The following is a 26,394-nucleotide window of genomic DNA, read 5'->3' as shown; positions in this document are numbered from 1 at the left end:
GTCCGAGTAGACTCTTTTGCCCTCCTTTACCACTTCACCTCCCGCATTCTGCTGCGAGCTTCAATGCGCGCGTGTTGTGAAGCTCGCGGATAATTCCGTGTGCGATCGCCTTTAAACTTGGCGGCAGTCGTTCCCTGTCTCGTATATTTCCTGGATAGATACGTGCCGGTGTCACCGTTCCGCTCGCGTGTCTTCTCTCTCTCTCTCTCTCGTAATCTCTCGCGTCTCGTGACTACCGTTCGATGGGGGTTCGCGTTCTTGGGCAACCGGTTCTACGCACAACATTCTTCGCTACCGAAAAATTCCTCTACGTATAGTCACGCACGTACGCCTCGGTGCGTTATGCAATCGTACTTTGTCCCGCGAGGTAAAAAGACAATAATTCATACGCATAATATCGCACGTGTGACGCTCTGCAGCTTAAAATCGCATAATCTGTAACGCGTACAAAATTATGAAATTACTTAAAAAATAAAACGGCCGAGTCGTTAAGCTGAATCCTCCTCCGTCGAGTCGATATCTCGGCGCAAAGTGTATAACGCGGGCACCGGCTTTTACGCGATGCACCGGCGCGATTTAAAGACCGGCACGGTCGCGTAGGCGGCGCTCGCCTTGCCACGGTGTAAACCGAGCTTTACAGCTCGCACGGTGCCGTCCATCGTGAGATCGTATTAGAGCGCCGCGTCGGCGTCGGCTTTGGGTTTAGCTCGAGCAGGGGGTGTCCAGGGGAACAACGGTGCACCGATACAAGGGAACGAGAGACAGCGGGACGGGGGCCTGACGGTGGTCAGGGTAGACAGAGACAGAGGGCGGGCGGGGGAGAAGAGGAATGAAAAGGGGGAGATGTTGCAGAAGGGCACATGGAAGGAACAGCGTGTAACGATGTATCAAGCTGTTGCGCCCCCGGCGTGTCCGGCAATGGTGGATCGTCGCTTTGAGCCGGACCGCGGCCGCCCTGGCTCTGCATCATGCCTTTACACGCTCCCAATGCCCAAATGAGGGACGATAATGCCCTCGCTCTCGTCTTGTTCCCGCGCATAGACACTATTAATTTCGTATCCCCCTGGCTGGTGCACACGAGCCGCGCCGCTGGATCCGTCCGATTGACTCGTTCGGCCGCGTCTCGCCGTTGGATACCGCGCGCGTATTACTTTTTCAATAGCTCGCTACAGCTATCGACGTTACCGCGCGACTTATTGTTAGAAGCAGAAGAGGCGAGATATTGCGCTGCGAAAATGAGCTACTCGTTCTTTCCCTCTGGAAGCTCACTCAAGATGTCAATTTGTAATACCCTGTAAACGCCAATTTCAATTTATTAAACGCGTGTTTGTTTCTCAAATCACGTTCACATGACTAGCAAAGCGACTGGACAGGCGAAATAATTATATTAGATGCAAAATAAGGTTATTTTCGAGGGGTGAACCGCTGACAGCATTGTAGTTTACAGATTTCGGGCATTACTAGGCACTTTTGGGTGTTACTTGGCCTTGCCGGCATTATAAAGAAAGTCTAAAAGGATAAAAAAGCTAGAACAAGATAAAATAAGATAATACGATGGGCATTAGTAGACATTGGTGTACATGATTTTGGTAAGCGGTTTACCCCTCGGTTATTTTGTAAAATGTAGATTATTTTAATAAGAAGGTGAGCAACAAAGATAGAAGAGAACGAGATAGAAAGCGTTGCACTATCGTGCGCGCGCAATGTAACTCTTCCGTATCCACCAATATTTGATCATTCGAAGAGAATGAAATCACGTTTGACGGAACGACGTCAGGTACAATCTGAGATTCTCGGGGCAGGACGGCGAACTTCGCCAGGTATAATGGCGAGCGAAAGTGGGCCTTAAATGGCGTAACAACAGATTGGATCCAGCCCAAGGGCGAAATGCGCGGCTTTCTATTACAATCCCGGCCATTATTAGCGTGGCGTGAATAGGCCGTGTAATATATCCCCCGCGCGTCAGCCGGAAACCGTCATATTTTCACGAGTGTCACGAGTGCACAAAACCGAAGTACCGGATGTATAATGACATGTTGACAGGTGCGTACGGCTTGACGGTCGATCGATGGCCGTGAACACGCAAGAGCGTAGCACGCGACACGCGTGCGTGCGTGTGTGTGTGTGCGCGTGCGCGCATATATACATATGTTTATAGATATAGAGATCGGGTGTGCGTATACGGCGGTGCGGTGCGTGCGAGGAAACGCGTGTACGTTTCGCACGTGCCTGCCCGTGCATCGTTCCGCTTGGAAAGCTCCTCTCCACCGCACCGGGGTTCTTCGCTCCACGATCCAGGCCGGCCTGCGCGCGTACCCGCGTGTCCCCCTACTCGCGTATTTACATTTCTCTATTACGGTAATACGACGGAATCAACTGTTACCGGTGATTCAATATTTCATGGCGACGGCCGTGTTTTTTCCTTCTCGCGCGCGAAACGTGGCGCGGCCCTTTCTCCTCCATCGCGACGATTTTCCGCAGAGTTAATTCGCCGGTTGCCTCCTCCTCGTCCAGCAAATGATCGAGCGTTCTTCCTCTGTGGGAAAGTCCGCAAGGAGTCGGGAGAAGTGGGCGGATAATTCATTGTTGCTTTCTCGAAGGAAATCGAGAAGTTTCTTTGGGAAGGTTCGTGATATCGGGGGGAAAAAAAAGAAATAACATTACGTCTGCAAAGCGTCTACAAAGTATCGCGTCACATGCTCGGGAGAGAAATGAGTTCTAGCAACGTGCCGAATCGAGAACGTGTTCCCTCCACGAGGACACTCAAGACGGTATTATTTTGTCAAGTTACACGGACTTTTAGGGCTGGGGGTACGGTGGTTTGAGGAACGTAACACGACGCGGTCGTATCCGAACTCGAGGAGGAAGACTGCCAACCCTTGCCTAAGGGTAGAAGCCGAGAAAGGGGAGGGGGGTCCACGAGACGGAAACCCCGGGAAAGGGTATCTGTTGTCATGGTCCCTGATGCTCCATTATTGATTAAAGATGGCTGGCTTGCCGGCTGGCTGGCTGGCTGGCTGGCTGGCTGGCTAGATGGATGGATGGATGGATGGATGGATGGCTGGCGCAGTCGTGACGCCATTTTAATATGCGCAATTATAATGTGTACCTAGAGCCTCAGGGGGACGAGAAGGGGGACGGAGGGGGCTAACGTACGGAAAGGTATCAGTGGGGTAGAACAAGGCGAGCCGTGAAGCGTGAGGTCCAAGAGGAAGGGGAAGAGGCTTGTCGAGGGTGGCGGGGAAATATACTCTTCGGGTGACCCTGCTCCTCGGTAACTGGCCCGCCTTCTTTGTTTGCCCGAAATCAGAGGGGAACCGTGTAATTGAGGAGTTAATTAGGACGCGTTCGGCGCTTTAATTGGGTTCTCTTCTGCCGTTCTCCCTGCGTTTGCGCTTCTTCTCGCTCGCGGTAGTCTCTCAACAGGTAGTCAGCATTTGCACGATCGCGTCATCTCGCCCAACGTGAGGGCTGATCTCGCAGAGAGCAGTAATGTGCAGCGCTCGACCAAATTGTCAAATTGCAAGATCGAAATTATCAAATTGCGAGCTGGTAAATTAGAAATTTGGCTTACATTGCAGACGGGTGAGCCAGTCCCGAGGATTTTTTACGGATCAAATGTAAATGCGCGGAACGCGGAAGATTAATGATCGCGAACGTCAAATTGCGAGTCGCAAACACTCGCATAGGTAGAATGTATTTTGTTCTCGATGCACGTAGTTTCGCATCGAAAATTTCGACGTTCGTTAATACGCGCCGAATTGATTCAGCCGCCCTTGCCCGCGGAATCGACGAAACGGAGTTTTGAGGATAGTGCGCGCCTATTGAGATCACATTGGTTATCGGGAAACTCGATGAGATAACAATGAGGCCGGCTCGTTAGCGGCGAGGTTACAATGACGTCGCATCGGCTCGATATTCGACAACATCGTTGCGCGGTGTTATTCATGATGGACCGCGGCCGCTTGTAATATCGCCATTAGAACGAGTTACGAGCGGATTTTCCACCATTGTGTCGTAAAATGACTCCCGCAATAATGGCCGAATTGCGGTGTGCCGCGGTCACTGGCTTCGGCTCGGTAACGCGCGCCGCATTGTTGCTGCATCGTAATTATTTCTTTCCCTCGCGGAAACGCGGCAAAGTAGACGTGTATATTCGCACGTAAAAAAAAAAAATTATTATTTCGAAACTCCACGGATAAATATAGTTTCTCGTCCCCGGGAAACCTTTCCTCCCCTTTTCTCCAATTTTTAATTCTTCGCCGTAACGACGAGGAGACAACTCGCCGGGATTGCAATAACGATCGCGGATTCGGATATCCGATACCGTGTTCGTGGGCGTATATGCGGTGTACGCAATAACCCGGCGCGTACGTCGGGTAGGTAGATATACGCGGGCCCACAATGCCCGTAATAGAGGAATTAATGCGTGCTGCGTGTGGTCGCGTCATGCCCCACAGGGGTTTCGCGAGATTCCCGATAGCATTGTCCCGCGCGCATAATTCGTGCGCGCAATTAATTGAGACCGGGGAACCGGCGGCTGACATCTTTAAAAACGGCGGGAGCGACGTCGCGAAGGATCGTCCTCGGTGTTCCTTACACGAGATGCATGCGCGTACACGCCCACACGCGCTTGCAATTAGTTATCGGGTATACGCTCCGAGAGAGGGTGGAGAGGGAGAAGTGTAAATATCTTATCTCGCGTTAAACACATATCCTCGACATTTTCATTCCTTGATAAATTCGTTCCACATGCACCTCTCGTGGGTTTCCGCGGGTTTGTTATTTGCGCCCTGTGCGTTTACTGTCGCTTCGGAAATTTATATAAATTCCATATCCAGCGCGCCATTGCCCTCAACGTCGTGTCTATAGAGTGCAACTGTCGGCGCCACGTTGGTTCTCTTCTTAAACGGTTTGGAACTGCCCTGCGCGACACACGCGCACCGCGTATCGAACCCGCTCTGCATAAAATAGCAAATAAAGACGCGTGCACGAGGGAGGAACGCCAACGACTCTTCCCTACGGCGTTTCCTTGCTTGCGCTACGACATTAGCGTATTTCTTATTTAAGACGCCGCTACGCGACGACCGAAGGGACGGTACGGTGTATTGCACCTTTAGTCGATAGGTCGAGAGGAGTCAGTCTTCGCGGCCCCTCCTTTCTTTTAGAAAAATGGCGACCTGCAATTACGCGCGTCGCGGGGCGGTCGCTTTAGAACGACGCGTTTTCTCGGTTTAACGCCAAATGTGTATAATCAATCGCTTGGAAAAATTTATTAGCGAGAAATATACGGCACATTTCGAGTCAGTTCCGTGAAATGCAGGAAAATATCACTTTATTCTTTGATAAAGAAAAAAAATAATGGAGAAAATAGACAGTTGTGTTCTGCAATCAAAGGAAAACCTCCGAGAAGAGGCCATACAATACGGGGGAAAGAGTAGAGGGGGAAAAAGAAGTGAAGGAAAATAATGACAAAAAGTGTAAGAAACAACGTTGCAGAGCCAACTACTTTAGCAGAGTAATTTTAGAGAATACGTGCCGTACGTGTCTCCGCATAATTGCATACAAATGTACATTATCCGTCGCCGAAGAAGATATGGAAACTCTACTTGATTACTCGATTAATAACCGGAATAAGACGTAATTGCCGTTGCGTAAGTCCTGCTGCACGTTTCACGAGTTCCCGCTACCTGTGCTAGTGCGCGAAGAAGCGACGAGTATTCATTATTTCGGATCGCGGGGCTTTCGCACAGGTGACGAGGCGAAGCGCGATCGACACGCCGGCGCTTAAGAATTTTCTCTCACACGCCTGCCGCGAGTTGCGATAATAATTACAATGTTCCGCTGTGAGACGCGCGTCAACCTGTCTATTTTCCAGCGTCTTTTCCCGCGAGCAATCGCGCCTGAACGCGGATCCGCGCAGACGTCGGCATAACCGACATACGCACGTGAGAGATAAAACGTGTCTACGCGCGTATGTCGCGGCGCATTTAAGAGAAATTCATCGTCAAGTGAAGCCAGCGGCACACGATGCTGCTATTTTGCCTACTGAATTGCTTATGAGAGCCAATCAAGATTTAGCCTTGAGTCACCTGGTCTAAAACTCTACGTCCTCGGAAAGACAAACAATAGATGATTTTAGTCCTAGGCCCTAAGAAATTCACCAATTACAGTCGAGTACTCATCTCATTTTCAATTATTGTAGACTGGGACTAACGGAACTTATCTTAACTGAGCGCCACGATTATCGCGACTGATATCGGCTGATATTTCATCCCTATATACGTATAAAATTCAATTAGTTGTATATTTAATTACATGCGCGGTCAGTAAAGAATCAATTAAACGAGATAACGAGTACACTTGTCAGAAATTGTATTTACTCGGCGCGCGTATAATGTAATTTGACGTATTCGCTTCTACAGTTTTGGGGAAATATCCGGAATCTACGCGGCGTTCACATCATGTTAATTAGCTTTCAGAACTCGGAACTAAAACAGACGACTTATCGATGAAAATCGAAACTCAATTGCTTCTTTTCAGATGTAGGCGAAAGGTTCGGAAAGACACAAAAGCGTACGTAGGTCAAACACGTATAACGTAAAAGAAACGCGTTTCTTCGAGAATTGAAATTCGGAACGCGGGAAGGTGCGCGACGAGGTGATAACGGGGGAAGAAAGTGGAATAAGCGACAGAGGCACCGGAGTATCTCGACGGACAAGAGCGGACGCGAGACAGAGGGAAAGCGGAGCGGCTTTTTGCCGGGCGTAAATTGTCCTCGGACTTGGCGAACGTAATGAAACGTGACGCACGGAATTCCGCGACCGTCTCTGCCGTCGCTCCGCGATTTAATTCATCGGCATGACGCGCCCGCTCCTCTCTTTCTCTCTCCCGCCATCCCTCTCTGTCACTCTCTCTCTCTCTCTCTCTATTTATCTCTGCCGGTGGCATGACGGAACGCGTTTTGTCGTCACGTTATGCCGCGCGCGCCACACCGCGCCGATCGTTTTGTCGCTGGCAATTACGGGACACGAAGTGGGCGGCACATAGCGTGTCGCACGCGTGTCGGGGGCTTTGATGCGCGGATTGCGCGATCCGCCGGTCCCGGGGCCCCCCCAGGCGGCCCGTTGTCGTGCGGGTGTCGCCCGGCGAAGTCACGAGACTGTGACATGACACGCCGATGTCACACCGTCTGAGCATGGACTCCATCAGATTAGAGTAGTTAGCCGGCCCGTTTAGCGTCGCGCGGCTTTTTCACCGCCGCGCGCCGCGGGAACTGCGCGTTTAAGCGACAATCGCCGCTTTAATTAAATGAACGCACGTCGGCGCACGCGGATTGCCGGGTTAAACTTGAGCTCGTTATACGCACGAGTGTGACGCGTTTGTTGCGCGTGCACGTCTAATTATAGACTGGACTTTTTTGGGAGCGCAGAATGCTCCGTGTAGTCTTTAATCTCGTGAATACGCGATCTCCCAATCAATTTTATTTCCACTGGAACGGCAGAAGAATGTTTCCGGTCATTTAAATTTCATTACATAGAAAGATACACTCTGCGTAAGACAGAAAACCTAATTTTTTGTTCGAATATCTATAACAATGAATTGAAAATAAAAAGTAACGCAATGTATTTTGTACCTAATCCTTTTTATACACAAGATAATGAAAAATACAGATAAGTCGATATCGAGATGTTAAAGCAAAAGGTGGCGTAACAAAATATTTATTTGTCTCAAATATTTTTATCTCTCTTGTATTAGCCTCAACGTAAAAAGAATTTAAACCTTTGTAGCTTAAAGAAACAAAGGAAACTGATATTAGTTATTAAACGATAATTGTGCTGTTTCTTCTCTGTGCGTATTTTTATAATACTAAGTGTATCCAATTTTTGCGGGTACTAGCACCACTCTCTAAAAGTCAATCAGTGCGTTATCACTGAAAACATTTATAAGTATAGCCCTGAATAATTCAGTGAACTGGTGAATATTCACTGTTCTATGTGATAATCCACTGATTGACTTTTAGAAAGTACAATACAGTAGCAAAATACATTGCGTTTTTGTTATTCGTCATAGATGTTTCGGCAAAAAAATTAGGTGCGGCTTTTTCGTCGCTTAAGATATGGTCTTTCTCGAAGTTAGTATAAGTTATTTAGAAGTAGGAAAATTGTACGAAGGGGTATTAGAAGAATGTTATAAAATTAAAAAGTACATATAAATTGCAAAGTATATTACTATTACGCCAAGGATTAAAGCGTTAACATTGTAGCTCGTTAATGCGGATAGAATAAGATATTTAAAGACCGAATCACCCTCGTACCGTGAATACCCATGCCCAGTGTATCATATTTATTGGCTTTAAATTAAATTTACGGTTATCTATTAATGAGCCAATCATATTGAATTATTTCTATTCATCCATATCATATCATGTTACATTCACTCGTCTATATTGCGTTATCTTTTTATTACGCGTGTATTTTATTTAGCGATTATTTGCTATAAATTAAGAATGTAATTTCTATGGCCGCGAGATACCGACGACATTATCCGCGTCCGGTGGGGATCGATCGCTCGCTCGCTCTCGGAGGCTCGTCTCGCGCGCGCCGGAGGTCGAGGATGAGCGCGCATAAATACATGCGGTCGTCGGATTTGCATAGGTCGAACACGAGGCCGAACTCCCCGGCGCTTTTACGGCACGGGTTATCTCGCGGCGCGGCTCGCGGTAGCGTGTCGCCCGCGAAATTGATATCCGTTGTCGGATTGCGCCGACGTAAGTGCAATGTTCGGCGAGGCGCGCGATTAGGCCTCTCCGTGGCGCGTCCGAAACGGCCGACCGGTTGTTGCGACGATGAAACGGTACGTCATTCGCCCACCAGGTCGTAACGACGGATAACACACTCGCCCAAGGGGGAGGGGGGGGACTACCATAATTTTCACTTAGCCCTGGCGCAAACCGCTTCAAAGTATTGAGTATAGCACTGAGATTTCCTCCGGGCTGCCGCGCGTTACGCCACGCTGCTCATCCGAGTAAACGTTGCCCGATATTGAGATTTACGCACTGCACCCGCGTTGAAACAAAAGGTGGGATACTTTGCGGAAGTTACTCGTTTTCTGTGATACGCCTATAAAGTGTACGGGAGGTGCTATCGTCGAAACCATAGATGAATAGTACGAATAGACCGAGCGTGTCCTCTTGTAGGCAATGAAGATCCAGGTAGAAAAGGATAGACAATAGATACCGTGTCGCTTTATTCGCGACTGCGCAGTGAGGTAGAGGACAGTCCCCTACTGTTAGATAAGCTTCTATGGGATAGCAGGATTTTTGCTAAATTAATAGGCATCGTCTATTAGTTTCGTCGTGAATTTATTGTCCTCGGTGTGAAATCTGTTTAGTGGAAAATTGATTAGATCGTGCGATCGTTGTGAATAAAGATTTGTGATTCAATTTTGATGTTGAAAACCTGTTATCTCGTATTAGAAGCCTATCTCATAACATAGGACTTTCCTCTATAGATGCGATGTGACATATACGAATATAATGTATGAACGTGTGTAGAAATTATCACACGCTCAATTGTCCCCCTATTCTTTTTACACCCTCCCACTTTCTTCTCGTTAGAGAAAGGCGCGCGGTATCTATTGTCAGTCTCTTTCTACTCAATCCTCAGATTTCAGGCCTCGTGCACGGTCTATTCTTACTATGTCTATGGCCAAAACACGTCGCGAGATGCCGCGTAACTTTTTGTGGAATCTCGAACTGAATCTCATCCATTGAAACTCTCTCGGGATATAGAAATTATCACACGCTCAATTGTCTCCCTATTTTCTTTTACACCCTCCCACTTTCTTCTCGTTAGAGAGAGCAAGGTATCTATTGTCAGTCTCTTTCTACTTAATCCTTAGATTTCAGGCCTTATACTCGGTTTATTCTTGCTACGTCTACGGCCGAAACACGTCGTGAGATGCCGCGTAACTTTTTTCGTGGAATCTCAAACTGAATCTCATCTATTGAAACTCTCTCGAGATAAATAAGCGATTGGAGTCGGGGGATCGTTAATTCTCATAATTTAAACGCAGACGTTCCATTAGCGGTCACGTTCTCGCTCCACGACGAGGGTTTCTACGAGAATTTCAGGAAAGCATAAATTCGTTATTTAGTCATTTGCGGTACAACATCCTAATGGTGGCAATTACCCGCACGACCGTCGCCGTCGTTATTGTCCACGGGGAGGTCGTGCGCGTGTATCCGTATATTACGCCACGTGTAACGTAATATATGCGCAATATGCCTGTATATTACACGCGTTAAACGTATAGATACGTGGCAGTCGGTCGGCTTTCTTCCAGGCCGCTCGTTAATGAAGCGGTGTGTTCGGCTCGTGTTCCTCTCGTTGTGCCATCCTCACTTCGCCATTACACGAGACGCAGCCCCCGGGGTCTGGAAATTTCGAGCCTCCGCCACCCGACGCAACGGGAATAATGTCACTTCCCGTGTAACCGTGGAAAATCGCAAAGCGATCCTCTCGCGGCGTGTGGCTCGCGTGAAATTCTCATAAATTGCCGCGCGCCTTTCGCCTTTTTTTTTTAGTACGCTCGACCCTACATACACGAATTTTTACGTTTCACTAAATGAGAATCCGCACACGCAATCAACGTCATCAATAAATTTTTTTTTTTAATGAGAACTTAGGAACTCGAGAAATCGATCGGAAACGCTCAAAATGGTTTCGAAATGGCCATCGAGTAAAATATTCCTCGGTGAAGATTTTGAGACGTAACCCTCGATCTAAGGGTCAGAGCACAAAGCAACGTAATGGCTTACGACAAAGACGCAAGCGTAAACGTTTGGCGTAAATGTTATGTCATATGTAATCGGAGGTAGGTGAGAAATACGCCGATTGCCGAAGCTTGTGCGCTAATCTGTCGCAAGCTATTGCGTCGTTTCGTGCTCTGACCCTAAATGTATTCCTAAACTCATTAAAAAAATGTGTTGCAACCATTCGGTCCACCCGCGTGTACAGTGATGTACCTTTCCTTTATGTAAAGAAAAACTCGCGTTATGGATTGCATTAACATTTAATCGCGTGACAACCTAACCGAGACAAACGCATTACACCTCCTCGAAATACATTACAGTTATTCCGGGTTGTTAGTTTGCAATTAGGATATTTCGTGATGGCGGAAGAAAACGCACGCGCATATACAACGATATTTAGCTCGCGGCACGAAAGAAAAATATTCGGAAATCATTCTGGGCGGTAACCGCAAAAAGTTTCGCGTCGCCTCGAACTGTCGTTTACATCGCGCGGAATTGAATTAGAAATCAGGAATAAATTAATAAATTTAATTCATGAATTCCGCCAAGTTTATGTCATATCGTATTATACTACAAGCTGTAATACATAATTACTTAATTGGTTCAGTTTTTTAAGTTTTCTGATTTTGCTGTAACTCGAATTTGTATAATTTAATTTTTTGGCGTTGCGCGGAATTCTTTCTAAGAACCAATTGTTCACGGATAAAACACGCCTGAGGAATCCTGATTTCTTGCAAGACGCGCGCGTTCCTTCCTAGATTTACGAGGAATTTCTGACGATTAGAGAGAGAGTCGACCCGAGTCACGCTTCTTGTCACGGATCGAACATGTGACATTTCGTGACTGCGGGGACTTTTTTGTCCGCAGCACAAAACGTCTTCAGGCTTCTGCGCAATCAAGCAGAATCCTCGATCGTATACCTCATAAACGCTTTCATCGACAGCCGTGAACTCTTCACGGAATAGTTTTTTTACAGAACACGCAATACAATAAGAATACGTAATAAGTGATAACTACACCTTATCTTACGTTAAAGACATTCTCAGGCTAAAGTGGGGCAATAATGTCTCATTTTCTAAAACTACTTGACACGTGCAAGCATAATTTTTGTACTTGAAATTGAATAAAATTGATCAAGTCTCTCTTAGAAGAAATATAATCTTATCTATTTATTGCGACCGTCGACGGCAACTTGCGGCGACGACGAAATTTTTTTATCCGATATTCTCGACCGAAAGCGAAATATTCGGGCGAGTGTATATTATAGTGCACGGTCAGAACGATGATTCGCCAGTGCGGAATTTGGAGAATACCACGCCGCGTTTTTTGAGAGCGCATCCCGTGCCTCGTATAAAAATAGTTCGCCCGATATTACACGCGGCTCCCTCGCGCGAATACCGTTGTTGCTCTCTCATGCTAGGGCGGGGAAAAAAATGACGATAATACTTCGCATCATACGCCCAGATAAAATACATCTCGACTTTACTGCCTGGAACTACTACCGATCGCAGCTTCCAGCATGAATTTGCAATTTATCTTTATTCTCTAGAGGAGAATCATGGCTCGAAAATGTCGGTTGTGAGGATGTCGCGACGTTAAATGTGGCACTTAAAAGACGTAGATGAAATTTCGTTAACTCTAAAACGAAAATGCCTCTGAAAGTAATTAGTGTCTCTATTTATTTATATGCGACAACGGTAACGCAGGATTAACAAGGTAAAGAGATCGCAGTTGTTGGAGTTGCCACAAACGTCGGGATTATAAATTACTTTCGGAGTTGGAGCGCTCCAGTTTGGAGAGAGTTAAAATTCACGTCCGTGTCGAGTCCATCGATGTCGAACTATTTCCGCGGCGCGCGGATTACCGTTACGGTAAACAGAAAATATCACTAGCGTCGAAACCTCGACGCGAAGTAGCGCGTTAACTTACGGGCTTTAGGAGTTTGTTATTTCGGTTTTGGCGTTAACTCCCGCGAGCCAACGACAAGAGACATTCGCCAGACCACCCTGAAATCGTTTTTCTCCTCCCCCTCCCCCCCGTGCTCCCTCCGCCGGTTACTGACTTTCTACGCTGCGTCGTGACCAATAGTGCCTGATGGTGCTGATGCTAAGCCTTCGGGCACGAAAATAACTAAAACGCACGGTGTGTTACGGCAATGGCGTGATGTAAGATTTTCCACGGTATATAAACGGAAGTCCGAACGCAGAAAAGACTCTATTGGCACGCGCTATCGGTGGATAATTCCATTTCGGTGCACCGAAAGACTGGGAATCCTCCTTACACATATTTTACACATTGCTCGATTATTTTCGCGACAGCCCGAAGGGACACCAGGGAAAGATAATGAAGAATACGCGGTAGAGCGGCGTAGAGACCCTGTAATCAGAGACTGGCCATAAGAGTTCGTCAAATCCCCGCGAGTGAGAGAGAAACACAGGCTATCTCACTGTTCTATGAGAAGATCTCACTATCTCTCGCTCTTCTACGTAGAAGATTTCACGATTCTACGATCGTAGAAGAGTGAAAGAGCCTATGTTTCACTCTCACTCGCGGGAATTTGACGAACTCTTATGACCAGTCTCCGATTACAGGGTCTCGCGAAGATTCTACGATTCTACGATCGTGGAAGAGTGAGGATAGCCTATGTTTCTCTCACACTCGCGGGAATTTGACGAACTCTTACGGCCAGTCTCTGATCACAGGGTCTCTAGAGCGGCGCTGTGACGAGCGACAAGAGTCTGGTAGCGGAGTCGTTTTTACGGAGCCTTATGGGGCGGGTCGAATCGCGCACGCGGCCGCGATTAATCGCGTGGAATTCGTGTCGCAGCCTCACCGGCTCCGTCGATGGCGATCAAAAAGTCCTTACCGCGCGTATCCGCGGTGAACGGGACGCGCAGCGCGCGCGCGCGAGTACGCAGCGAGAGAGGCTCCTTTTCTCTTCCCGAGCCCTCTTCTCTCTTAGCGGCCCGGCTCCTCCACAAGAAACACTTTCAATGGACCACACGCGCGACGACCTCGCGCTCGGCGAGTGCGCTTCTTACAGGGTCAGGGGCTTATGTCATCTATCTTAGGGAGCTGCGCTCATATTCAGCCGCGGCGACACTCCAATGCACCGCTCACAGTGGGACCTTTATCCGAAACAGCAGTCGAGGTCTTTAGGCCCCGTGCACATCACGTAGTAGTGAGCGACGAAATGGATGAGCTCGTTTATTAACCCTCCCATTGTGCCCGACTCCCGGTTGAAACGTTTAGCAGCCGGGATTACATTTTTGGGAAAAGATTATCTTAGCCGCGCAGCAGCGACTTTTTAGAGCACATGTAAACGAGCCTTTTTATAATCGCTTCTATAAAATAACGTTTTTGTAATTGACCGTCATACATAACTATTATGCCAGAAATAAATATCTTTACTTATGTCTAACGTATTATTAATTATCTAACGTATAATTCAAGCTCATTCGATCACTATCGGACAAATAAGATTTAATATCTTGATGTAGTCTGCATACTTATTTAGGTTGACGCACGTAGGCCGGCATATGATCGACACTGTCACAAAACAAGTATCGTGCAAGGAAGTTGGAAAATCATCAAGCGAAGCAATTAAAATATATATATATCGCGTGCAGATGCACGAGAAATAAGTTAATTGCGAGTTTGAACAAAATTCAAACGTGACAAGTGAACTTGCGTAATCCGACAAGAGTATTTTACTTTAAAATAAAACTGAATTATAAGCGATAGAATGTCGACTATAACAGTTATAATTTATTCTCCACTGTCAATGTGTACGCAGTTTTAAGAAAATATTCGTTAACGTAACGAATTCAGCGTTGACAGATACGGGCGATTTTTGTCTCGGTTCGTGCGATTAGCTGATTTTATCACCCATGGGACGATTCCGATAAGATCGCCGTGCCGTCCCGTCACATCGTTATTCCTTTCGCGCTAAAGATAAGTTGCCACGCGCGGTCGGAAGCGATAAAAGAAGAGAAATACCGGCCATAAATTAATTTTCAAGTACCGCGTGAAAAGAAATTTATATTGACGGTAATCTTTGTTAGGTGCTCACTTTGGACAATACAGTGTATTTAAAAGTTACATACAAAATATATACGTAATTTTTAAATATATGTATATTTTTTAATAATTACGCACGCATATGCTATTATATTAATCCGGTTTAATATTAAGTATAGTTTTCTATAAAGTTATAAATTATGAAAGCTAATGTCCATTTAATTTCTTGTTTTGTTGCTACTGTCTTATAAAATGTAGTAACAAATGTGGTACAGTAAATTCAACTAAGAATCTGTAACCAAGTGTAAAAATAGACGCGTCCATAGGGCGTAACTTGTCGTCAATAAACTAACGAGAATTACGCAGGAAAGCGAATAATGTGAAATGTCTTGAATAATATGAACCTTTTACGTTACAGTGGCCGACGTGGTTTTTCCGCCCAGATCTTCCGCTTGGCACGCCGCTGCCGACGAGTCACGTTCCAAATTCGAGTAACGTTCCTACTTCGTCGCCTCTGCCATCTCGGACGCATCTGGATGCTCCGAAAGTGCCGGAGCTTTCTTCCAACAGCAACAAAGTCCATGGACAGACGCCAACGATATGCACGGTGAGTGACACGTTTGATCATTTGCAATTTGATTCTGCCAACTAGACCGTAATAATTGTGCGACTGTTGTCTTGCCAGTATACAGATCTTACAAGTGACCGAATCCGAAATATTAGAAACTTGTGGGCAAGGCAGAAGTAGTGTATATTTATAGCCGAAAGTTGGGGAAAATGTGTTTAGTGTTTCATTCACGTGGAAGAGATTAATTTGATATGAAAAATTACAAATCGACAAATAATAAATAGCGAGGCTGGAAGATAACAGCGATTAAACGTTTGAGTTTAAAATGAAAATTTAGAATAAAAATGAAAAGTCTCGAAACAAGAGAAAAATATAATGATAATGAGAGATGACAGCGATGAGTATGCGGCAAAGAAAATTCTTTCGCTTTCTCTGCGAAAACCGTATTTATAGAGAAGCAATAATGGGGTGTCTCGATAGATTGATCAGTACGAATTATTAACAATTATTTTAAAATCTGATCGATTATTAAATCACTCAATAATAGTTAAATGCCGATAATATGCACGGTAAGCGATACTCATTCGCTCGTTGGCGATTTTAATTAATGCACAATATCGTTAATGGCGCCGATTATTCTCGACTATGATTGTTATTAATTTATTTGACCGCAACTTTATGCCGTTACAAACTGCACGGGCGTTGTGCGCAAAATTGTAACGCAATTCCTGCGTCGTCGGTGTCGCGTTATTCAAAATAAGCGATTAAAGGAATTCGATTTTTTTTTGCGCATCTTGCGATCTCGTAACGACGACTGGTGTGGGACGACGTTTTGCTGCCCGACAAAAACAACGTTGGTTAATTGAAAAGTGTAACCGTTCCCTCGACTGGTAATGACGCATAATGAGCGGCAATTTTGTATAAAATTACGGATATATTCGTATCGCGCGTGTGAACGGTGGCGGCGAGTTTTATAGCCTTCGGACGAGGTCGATTGTCACTCGCGTATATTCGACGATCCAATCGCGTTCGTCATCGGTCACGGAGCGAAATAATTTCCACCGCGAACATAGTGCTTTGTCGCGATAGCGTGCCGACAAGTGACACCGACGAATATGAAACACGCGCTTAGCACGAAACGATACTCGCCCGCGTGCTTACACGCCGTGATTTTGTCCCCCTCGTCATGAACTTGTGCCACGTGACGTCCGCCCTGGTGACCCCGAGCACCTACGAACCTCGTGTATTTCTGCATGTTTTTCAAATCGCGACGGCGTTTTTGCCACAACGTCATACGCTGGCGTCGTAAAAAGAATGATTAAACGTACATGTGTTTTGCGTTATTTTAAGCGTCTGTTTATTACGAGCGTGGTGTTTAGATTAATGCGTGTTGACAAGATTTTTGAATAATATAGGTCCGGCAATCGTAGTCAGATCTTATATTCAAGACCGTCCTCAACTTATCTAAAGATACTGCATGAGACATTTCATCTGTTCCGGAGCATCTAAAGACGATCCTAAATATAAGATCTGGCACCCATGGAGAAACTAGAAAAACTAAAATGTGTCACCGCTCTGTTGTTCATTGTCTGACTATTACCTTCAACGGCACGGTATTGACACCAAACTAATCCCATCGACGTCCTCGCGTTATCCAAGTCACCCAGGTTGCCGGAACTCATTTCCGAGCTGGGTGGCGCATGGGTGGGCTTAACGATCGGCGACACGGCACAGACGTGCCGGTCGTATAAGTTACGGATTCGACACGGAACGCGATCGATATTCAATTTACAGTTTTGTCACAACGTTGTGTTGCGTGCGTTTCGCGGAAAAGCGGCGACGTTACACCGTGGGAGTCGTTCGGGGACTATTGGCGTGGTATGAAACCCTGAAAAGCGCGTGGGCGACGAGCGCCTCGTTAGAACGCTGTCGTGGCGCTCGTTAGCGCGGACGATGCGTCTCGTCGACCGTTACGAAGTCATTTAGGCGCAATATTTAATAAAGGCACGTGTCCGAGACTCGCGGGTGTATCCTCGACGATTGCGCCGAGGGGGCCTGGCTCGGCGGGCCCTTCCTCCTCTTCCTTCTCCGCTACGATTGTTATCCGCACGTCATGTAAATCGCGACGCCCGGATATTAATTATCGCGCGGGATCGCGAGTAGTCGCGCCGAATGATCGATCTGGTCGCCGCGATTAAAGACGGCACTCGAGTAGGCGGCGGAGGCAATTTGTATCGGCCCACGGGCGTGTATAAGTCACGATGCGTTTGGACGCATGTACCGTATCGAAAATAATTCCGTTCGGGATTAATTAGCCATCGAGGCCTGCGAAGTGATTGCAACACGTTTAACGATGTTGGGCTCCGATGCAACAAACAGCTAGTGAAAATATCGACTCGCGGATGAAACTTAAATTTAAATTGAGCGAGAATACCGCTAAAAGCTAGTTTTTGAGCGTCCATTTCCCGGGGATCAACTTTTTTATGCAACGTGCAACTTGGTATGTTTTAATATTTTCCAAAGTTTCTGTAAGACATGCTCCGATTTTAAGACAGCGAATGCATGCGAGGGAGATCGAGCGGTGTCATTTCGGAGTTTATTTCTCCTCGTTCGTACGTTTACGACGCGCGGAAACGGCGATCGCTCAGGCCTATTTTTATTTCTCTCATGAGTTATCCGCAGCCACTGCTGCCCCATTTATTCTCATTGTAGTCGCTCGTCGGCGGAGTCGTAAGGCAGCCCGGTATTATCATCTGCGAGCGTTACTGTGTGTTTTCCGCGCGCTCCATATCGACGCGCACGGTCGCGCTAATAAATGCGTTTGTAAAAAAAAATTGTTCCGTTCCGAGAAACAGTTACTGCAAATTGCGACCGTGCCGAGGTACCTGGCGCGCGGTTACGCGATCCTCGATATTCTATCCGGATCGTTAACGGCGATAACGCGCAGTGATTTTATTTCGGAGGATCAAGAGAGATACCCTCCCCCCCCTCTCTCTCTCTCTCTCGTTCCGCTTCTCTTTTTCTCTTTGTACGCGCGCGGCTGCTCGTCGAAATTCGAAGCACGCGGCCGAGCCTTAACCCTCGACCACCACGTCCGATTTGAGTAACATAACTGCCATGGTGGAGAAATCCAGTTCCGATCTCCGATAGAAATGGTGCGGTACTTTACGCGCATCGCAAGTGTCGTTCGCCCCCGAATTCTCTCTACATCCACAGAAAAAATTTCCGGATCCAATGCTATTACACTTGACTATATTATAAAATAGGATCGATATAGCGCCAATATTTATTATAGAGAAAGGTATATTTTAATCTTGAATGAAAAATTCTAAAATCTAGAATAAAATGATAGCATGTATCGTCTTTTGTCTAATATCGTGGTGCCAACTTCGTACGTTGCAAGATGGAGGGAAAATTTATTCTAAACGCAAGAAGATATACACTTACATTTATATAAGTTACTCGTGTCTCGATATAGTAAGCCAATCTTTTTTAATTCGATAGAGGAGAATAAGAATTGTTAACTTTATTTTGATATTGTCTTATTTTTACACTAAATGAGGTTGTGAGAAATAAAAATGCGTCAAGAATATTTGTCAGTAATAGAAATCCTTTCCGAGGGTATAGTTTTCCGTTATTTTCACTTCACAAATGGGCGGAGTTATTCACCGATAGATCCGGATTACCCGATTACGTTAATCGCGGAAGGCAGAATCTTCTCTTCTTACTTTTACCTCACGGGCGATATGTTACGGTATTCACCTATCTGGATACAAGAGCTCGCGAGTTATTCTTTATTACGCGTGCTCGCATTTCAGTTAAATCGAGCGTCTAAATGCAACCGGTATATAAGAGATACCACGCGCTTCGGAAACATATTTTTATCTACGGCCGAAAGTAGAATAAAAATGTATCTTATCCGAAAGGGTAACGAATTTATCGCGGCGGGGTTATACGGGCGCGGTTTCGAATACGATATTTTTAGCGAGATATCGATGCAGTTAAATCGCGAGAATGGAGCTACCACTCACTATTCCTCTCGTACATTGCGAGACTTTCATGGCCAATAAATGCCTTCGTGGTATTAGGATCTTTACGATTATGGATTTCGTGTTAAAATTTTGTCAATCTACTGCACTTGATTCAGTAGTGTAAAACTTCGAGGCTTATCAAAACTTGCCGATTAATTATTCACTGAGAATATCAATCGATCGTGGTGCGGTACTTGTTAAAATTTTATTTGATCGCACAACGTTAATTGATGATACAAATAAAATATTAGTTGTATACCGTCGAAAGCAACAATTAACCGATAAGTAAATTCCAATGAAACATCGATCGCGTAAAAAATCGATTTGCTGTAACTATAACAATTTTCCTGACATAATCGAATCTCGATAACTCAGTCAGGGCTGGAACCATTTGAGGAAGCATTTTCTGTGCGAAAGATCGCTTGCTCAACGACAGCAATTAGTCATGTAATAAATAACGAGCGTCGGACAACTCGGTTGGCCGAGCGCAGCGAGAAACCGGCTCGAAATTAACCGACTGACTAATGATATCTAATCGCGATTGACGCGAAAATTTCAAAGCAAGATGGATGAAGAAGTGGGTTTTGCGAGTCCGCTCGTCGTGCCGCGCGCGTGTGTATGCACACATGCATCGGTTTGTTAAATTAGGATGACCGCGGGGCAAAATCTAATTGCACGGCCGTTTAATTAGAACGTTGGCACTCGCGCAGTCCTCGCCGTGCCCTTCACGCCGAACTCGGTCTGTCCTTAAGATACGGATCGGCCTTAATTCACCGCGTCCGCGGGATTAATCTCGCTCGCGGGTGCCGCGGCGCGCTCTAAAATTAGCGCGAACGTCAATTGAGCGCAGTGACTGCACGCACGCGTCGGTATATACATAGCACTACATCGATTACTTCATACACGCTTTTTTCCTCTTTCTCTTTCCCTCGCGCTCTGTCTCGCGCGCGACGTAAATGCGCGTAAACTAGCGCCTTGCGTGGCGATCGCGAACGACTTATCGGATCCGCCGCGGGCCACTCCAAGATGGATTTCATTATCACGTGGTGTCTTTGATCCCGTCTTGTAAACGCGTTTTCATTTAACAGATGAGATAATGGCAGTCGGCACGATAGCCGCGCGCGAAATTATAGGCTCGTTTGCACGGGGGAATTGAGGATTACTCTTGTTTCGTCAAAAAGAAACGATGTCAACGGTGCCTGTGCGAAAACAATATCGATACTTCCGTCTACCGTTAAGCGTGCAAGGCTCTGAATGCCATTAAAATGAACTCGTATTAACGGCGTCGCATTCCTACGGCTACAAATTAAATCGTATATAACGCCCAATAAAAACAACAGTTTATGCTTGCCATAAGGTTCCTCGTGGATACTGTATTCGCGTATACGTCAAGAAGCGAACCGCATTTCTTGAGAGCGGACAAGAACGTCAGCGAGATGACATCGAGATTATTTTCTATCGCGCATTCGATCTGCATGCTTATCCGTATCGGCACGAGAGGCGTTTTGCATAATGGCATCTCCTATACGAATTGATTACGCGACGTATACTTGAGGTGGTGTATTGGCGCTAGGAGAAATGCAGATTCGACGTTTAGAGCTCCCGCATGCTACCAAGTTTCTTTCTGGAATACCTTAATTTATGCGCCAATAAAATGTCCGTAAGATTTGTTGAGCGCGCTTTACGAGATGCTTATTGAATGTCGTACAGTGCCTCTATCGTTAAATGAGAAAACATCCGCATCCTCCTTCGACCTTCGATTACTTCGAGCGCGCAGCGATTTTTTTTCAGTCCCCCCCCCCCCTCTTCGCTTTCTTTTCTATTTTACCACGTTGTAATTCGCGCGTTTCGATTTCGTGCGAAATCCAACGGTCTCCCCTTATGAATATTGCGCAATTATTTATGCATTTGCTTTGGCTTTGGTAAAAAAATAATCTTTAAAAATTGCCGGGCCGTTATGAGACATGATACGTTAGAAAGAGACGGGAGGGAGCAATTCTTGTGACGTAACGCGCTCGGTCGCAAAATAAGACGGTACGCGTCTCGTTATTAGTTATTCGACCGGTGACGGAACAAAAAACGCAATAATTTCATCGGTGCCGGCCTTAACGACGACGGAGTCGTGACGACAAAAAGCTCAATCTATCAAATTGTCACTGGCCTTTCTATTCCGTTGCTCCGCGCCTTCCCTAATAAGCAATCTTCTCGGGGACCTTACCGTAAACCGCCATCCACCAGCTGAATGGGTTCCGGACCGGTACCGACTGACCGTCTTCGATCACAGGGCCGGTTTCTCGCCTCCTCGACGAGCTCGCCGCGAGTCCCCGATCACAAATTTTTCTGAAAATATTGATTCGATTAGTTTGAAAGCGACGATAAAGGACTCCACACTGAGAAAAATGTCCGATTAAATATAATCGGATAATCCAATTACATAATAACAAATGGATATATCCGATGGAAAATATCATCGGTTTTTCAATCAAGTTTCGTCGGTAACTGCATTTCATCGGATGTATTCATAATTTAATCGGACAAATTAATTATCGGAAACGCTACTTAATTGGTTTAGGCGATAAAAATTTTTCTTAGTGCACGGTTAATATCAATTAATTTGGTAAATAATACAATACACGCGAAAATATATTTCAGAGACATGGCCACTTTTACGGTTGAAATACTTTCGAAACACGCACTGAGAAAAATACCTAGGCCTAACTAATCGAATAATTGAATTACATATTAACGAACGGGTATATTCGATCAAATTGTATATCCGACGAATAATATAATCGGTCTTTCGGTTAAATTTCATCGGTAACTGCAATTCCATTGGATAAATTTCATCGAATGCATCCACAATTTAACCGAAAAAAAATCGATGGTCAATTTTTTATTCGGAAACGCTTGATCGATTTAACCGATGGAGATTTTTCTCAGCGCGATCTCGAGGACCCTCCCGAGTCGAAATTTTGGTACTACTTTGACACTTTTAAGGATAATTTACACCTACCTAGCTAATCTCTATACACCTACATGGACCAGCAATAACTTACTTTGATGACATTATATTTTTTACTCCTCCCTTGAATCTTTAATTCTAAAAATGAACTGTAGCTCCTACTGAAACCTACTTTTAATTGGCAAAGTAGAAATTTCCGACACTATCCGTTTTAAACTAGGAGTAAATTTTGTACCTGCAGTGCGACCTCTTTTACTGTCTCAGGTCCTACTATATAATGGAATGAAAGGTTCGACATAGGGCCAAAATTTCGACTCGGGCTCATTCTTTTCGATCGCGGGATATTCTCATGGACCAGGGAATCTCTCGACGTGACGCCTTCCGTGCGGTCGGTATTTAAGTCCGCTAAGTACTCGCGCTCTCGCGATTTGCTCTTAGTCGTGCCTTGCGTGCCGCGGGCCGCCGTCCCTGGACATACACAGCGTGTTCTCTCAGAGCGTGTACACTGGCTACCAGATGCCAGGCACGGAATCGGCGAGAGCCGCTCGCTCCGCTCTGCCGCGCCGGTAGTCGTCATCGCGCCGTCGTCCGAAGACGGACAACCGGCGGTTAATAACCAGCCGATTTTGTTGTCCTCTTTTGCGACCGGCGAGCGTTGCAGCGCGGCGCGATGCGGCCCCGAAGTCACTTTGCTAATAAGTCATTTGCCGCGCTGTGTTGGATGTCGCCGCTTTGCTTATGAAGGCGTCCCTTCATGGCGCGCGCACAAAAGGATGTTTCATTAAACCTAAGACACTTTATCGCGGACAGTTAATTATTTCCAAGAAGCGATACGCGGAGCATCGCGCGGCGCCGCGGCGCGCGCTTTCCTCATTTTATATTTCGCTCTGTTTTCTGTACCGATCGCCGCGGCGACGGGGCGACGAAGACGACAAGTTGCTCGCAGACTGTTGTCCTTACCATTTCTCTTCAGCCATGGATTCTGCCAATAAATCGGAAATTAATCGTTTTTCCATTATCGCGACGTAGCCGATCTATGTTTTTCCATGGTGTGCCGAGCTACGGCGCGCGAGTACAAATGTTAACAATGCGAATGCGACGTCGTTAACGACTTTCGACGCCACGGTGCGCGTTTCAATTCTCTGAAGATATCGGTTCGTAATACGCGAGCGCCGCCGCTCCTTTACGAGCGTGGCACCAGTTTGAGAGCAGGCAGAGCCGATCTGCGAAGAGCCGCGCGTAACATTTTTGCGCGAGCAAGAGATCTTTATACCCCAGGTGGACGAGCTTAACGACGCGTCGCGGTTTCTCAGCGAGACGGAACCGATATGCCGAGGAGGCAGGTAAACAGGTCGCGCTCGTAGCACGCGCGGCAACGCGTCAGCCCGATGCTGCGTCGAGCGTGCGGGGCTCACCTGCGAGAGCAGAAGCGACGCCGGGTTTAATCGCAAAGTAGAACGGCTGCTTCTCGCGTTTTTACGGACGCGAACATAGAATCGCGGTGGTCGCGGGTCGTTAGCGACCGTCTGTTTTTACTTCCTCCTGCTGCATCGCGTGCCATCGTCCTCCTTCGTCTCGTCATCCAGATGAGAAGCTTCTCGCGATTGCCGTTGAATTCTTTTCCATCTCGTTCCGAACTTTTATGCCCTGCGAAGATGTGCACATACATTTAAACAATTACTCGGGGAAAGGGTCGGTTTATGTCGCCGCGTCTCGGAAAACTCGGCCGAAATTGGTTCTGACGCGGTTTAATAAATGAATTCTTAGACTCGCGATAAATACCGAGAGACGCTCGGACGTGCGATCGTTAGCCCGTGCGATTTACTGAAATCCGATTGACGACACACGCAAATGCGTCGAGACGGTGGCTACTGTCTTATAAAGTTTATTCGCTGTAAGCTTTAAGTTTAATTCGCTCTTTGTCTCTTTTCAACTGTTACTTTAAAAAGAGACAAACGTGAAATGAACTAATTATAAGATTAAAGTCAGGCCAACGACACACCGATTTTTTCCTACTGAATTGCCTACGAGAACCAACAAGGATGCAGAGTTTTCGATCAGGTAACTTAAATTTTTTTTACCGACACAGTTAAATATAGTATTTGCGCTTGTAATTCCTTTTATTAGCTTTTATGCACAAAATAGTACCAAGATAAGTTGCGGATCGCATAACAGAACATTTTCATATTTAAAACACTCAGTTCGGAAGTCTAATAAAAAATATATTGGCATTTGAAAGTTTCCATTCATAGTTTTAACTAAATTTGAATATGGCTTTATAAAATTGCATAAGGACAAAACCAGGGACAGTCAACTTTATATAAAAAAAAAACAAAGAGAAATTAAACATATCACTTTGTACGTGATTGAGGCTAGATAACTTTAATCGTTTATAAAATGATAGTTTTCATTTCTCTTGGTTCTTTTCTATAAAGTTGACTGTTCCTTGTTTTGTCTTTATGCGTACTTCAATCGTGTGGGAGGCAATTTTATAAAGACAATTTCAAATTTAGTTAGAATTACAAATGAAAACTTTCAAATACCAATACCTTTTTTATTAAACTTCTGCACTAATGCCCGTTTCCACCAATGCGGATTAACTTTAAATTACTTCTTGTCCTTTTCCAATTCATAAAACTAGAGAAAGATACAAGGCAAGTTGAACCGAGATTAAAGTTAAACTGCGTTGGTAGAAACGAGTATAAGTGTTTCAAGTATGACAATGTTCTGCCATGCGGTCCGCGATCCATCCTGGTATTATTTTGTGCACAAAAGCTAATAAAAAAGCTTTACCAGTGCAAAAACTATATTCGAATGTGCCGGTAAAACGGATGACTCTAGGATCCTCTTAAGAAAATTAGTATCGTGTGCCGTTCGCTTCACTTACCACTGTAATAATCGCGCGATAATCGCTCGTTCAATCGCCCGTGCCCGAATCGCGTAACACTTTCGATCTGATAGATACGACGCACGGGGCGCGTTTGTATCGCGTTAAATATTTCGTGGCGATGTGCGTAGGCAGTTACTCGGCGCTCCAGTTTTTTCTTTGCAAACGGTCACCTTGTTATTGTCGCGGTTCGGCGGCTCGAGCGGGCGGGCGGCGCGGCTCGCGACCTTCCGTGCGTCTCATTACTGTTCGAGGCACAGCCGCGTCGAGTACCACGGAAGCTCCCCCGATTGTTACGAACAATGTAGGTTGAGAATTGAGACGACGCGACGGTTACTTCTCGATCGTCCCAGGGTACTTCGCGCTGCTTATTCGTCTCGAGCGCTCGGGCATTGTGAACTGTTACCTGCGACTCGTCGCGATACTCGTATGTGATAACGACGCGAGTGATAAAGCTGGGCTCTCGACCTGCACGGGGGAAATACGCGACTCGGCGAGAAAGTAACGAACTGTAAATGAGGAGCCGTCGAAAATTGCGAGACTAAGGTACGATATCACACGCGCGTAGTGCCAACTCGTAGAGCGGAACGGCGGAACGCAGAAAATCGCGGTGTCGCGGGTGGATCGGCTTCGCGTCTCGCTGGAAGTGGCCCGCGGTTTGATCCCGCGAACGTTCGCGCGGCGTCAATTCAGCGCTCGCGGACTCACCGGCGCGCACGATCCCGCGAAATCGCTCGGGATCTGTCGCGGTTTCGGCGAATCTTACCTTGATCGCGCCTCTAATTGCCGTCCGAGCGTCGCGGCGTCGTGTCGCGCGACCTGGTTGACGCGCGTGAAGTGTGGTGCGCGTGAAGTTGGCGCGCGTCACCTCTCGCCCCTCTCCCGCCATATTGCGCGTCGCTCTCGTCAATTCGCTGTGTGTGTCGCGGGCGGCGGGCGGATGTCGCTTAGCCTCGGGATTGCCGTAGGAAGTGTCGCGAGTGTCGCGTTGTATCGGAATGAAATTGCCCGCGCCGCTCTCGGGTCAGTTAATCGCGGTGTCGCGGGTGGATCGGCTTGGCGAGCCGAGCGGCGTCGCGTCCCGCTAGAAGCAGCCGCGGTTCGACCCCC

At 46.4% G+C, this 26,394-nt stretch overlaps 1 protein-coding gene and 1 long non-coding RNA gene across 2 annotated transcripts in view; one reads left to right on the top strand and one right to left on the bottom strand.

Annotated features, from left to right (window-relative positions):
- Positions 1-26,129, bottom strand: part of LOC105565331 — a 49,785-nt gene extending 23,656 nt beyond the window's left edge. The window contains exons 1-3 of the long non-coding RNA XR_001009187.1: positions 26,051-26,129; positions 23,813-24,044; positions 21,654-21,775 (exon numbers count right to left, since the gene is read on the bottom strand). This is a non-coding gene — a long non-coding RNA (uncharacterized LOC105565331). The remainder of the gene's footprint in view (positions 1-21,653; positions 21,776-23,812; positions 24,045-26,050) is intronic.
- The window catches only part of LOC105565332, a 94,261-nt gene that overhangs the window by 11,242 nt on the left and 56,625 nt on the right, over positions 1-26,394 (top strand). Inside the window, exon 2 of the mRNA XM_012018428.1 lies at positions 15,255-15,443. Coding sequence (XP_011873818.1) covers positions 15,255-15,443 — 189 coding nt within the window. The remainder of the gene's footprint in view (positions 1-15,254; positions 15,444-26,394) is intronic.

Source organism: Vollenhovia emeryi, unplaced genomic scaffold (assembly GCF_000949405.1).
Source record: "Vollenhovia emeryi isolate VEMERY1.0 unplaced genomic scaffold, V.emery_V1.0 DF939153.1, whole genome shotgun sequence".
NCBI lineage: Eukaryota > Metazoa > Arthropoda > Insecta > Hymenoptera > Formicidae > Vollenhovia > Vollenhovia emeryi.
Note: the sequence above shows the minus strand (reverse complement) of the source record. Positions and strands in the feature narration are given on the sequence as shown.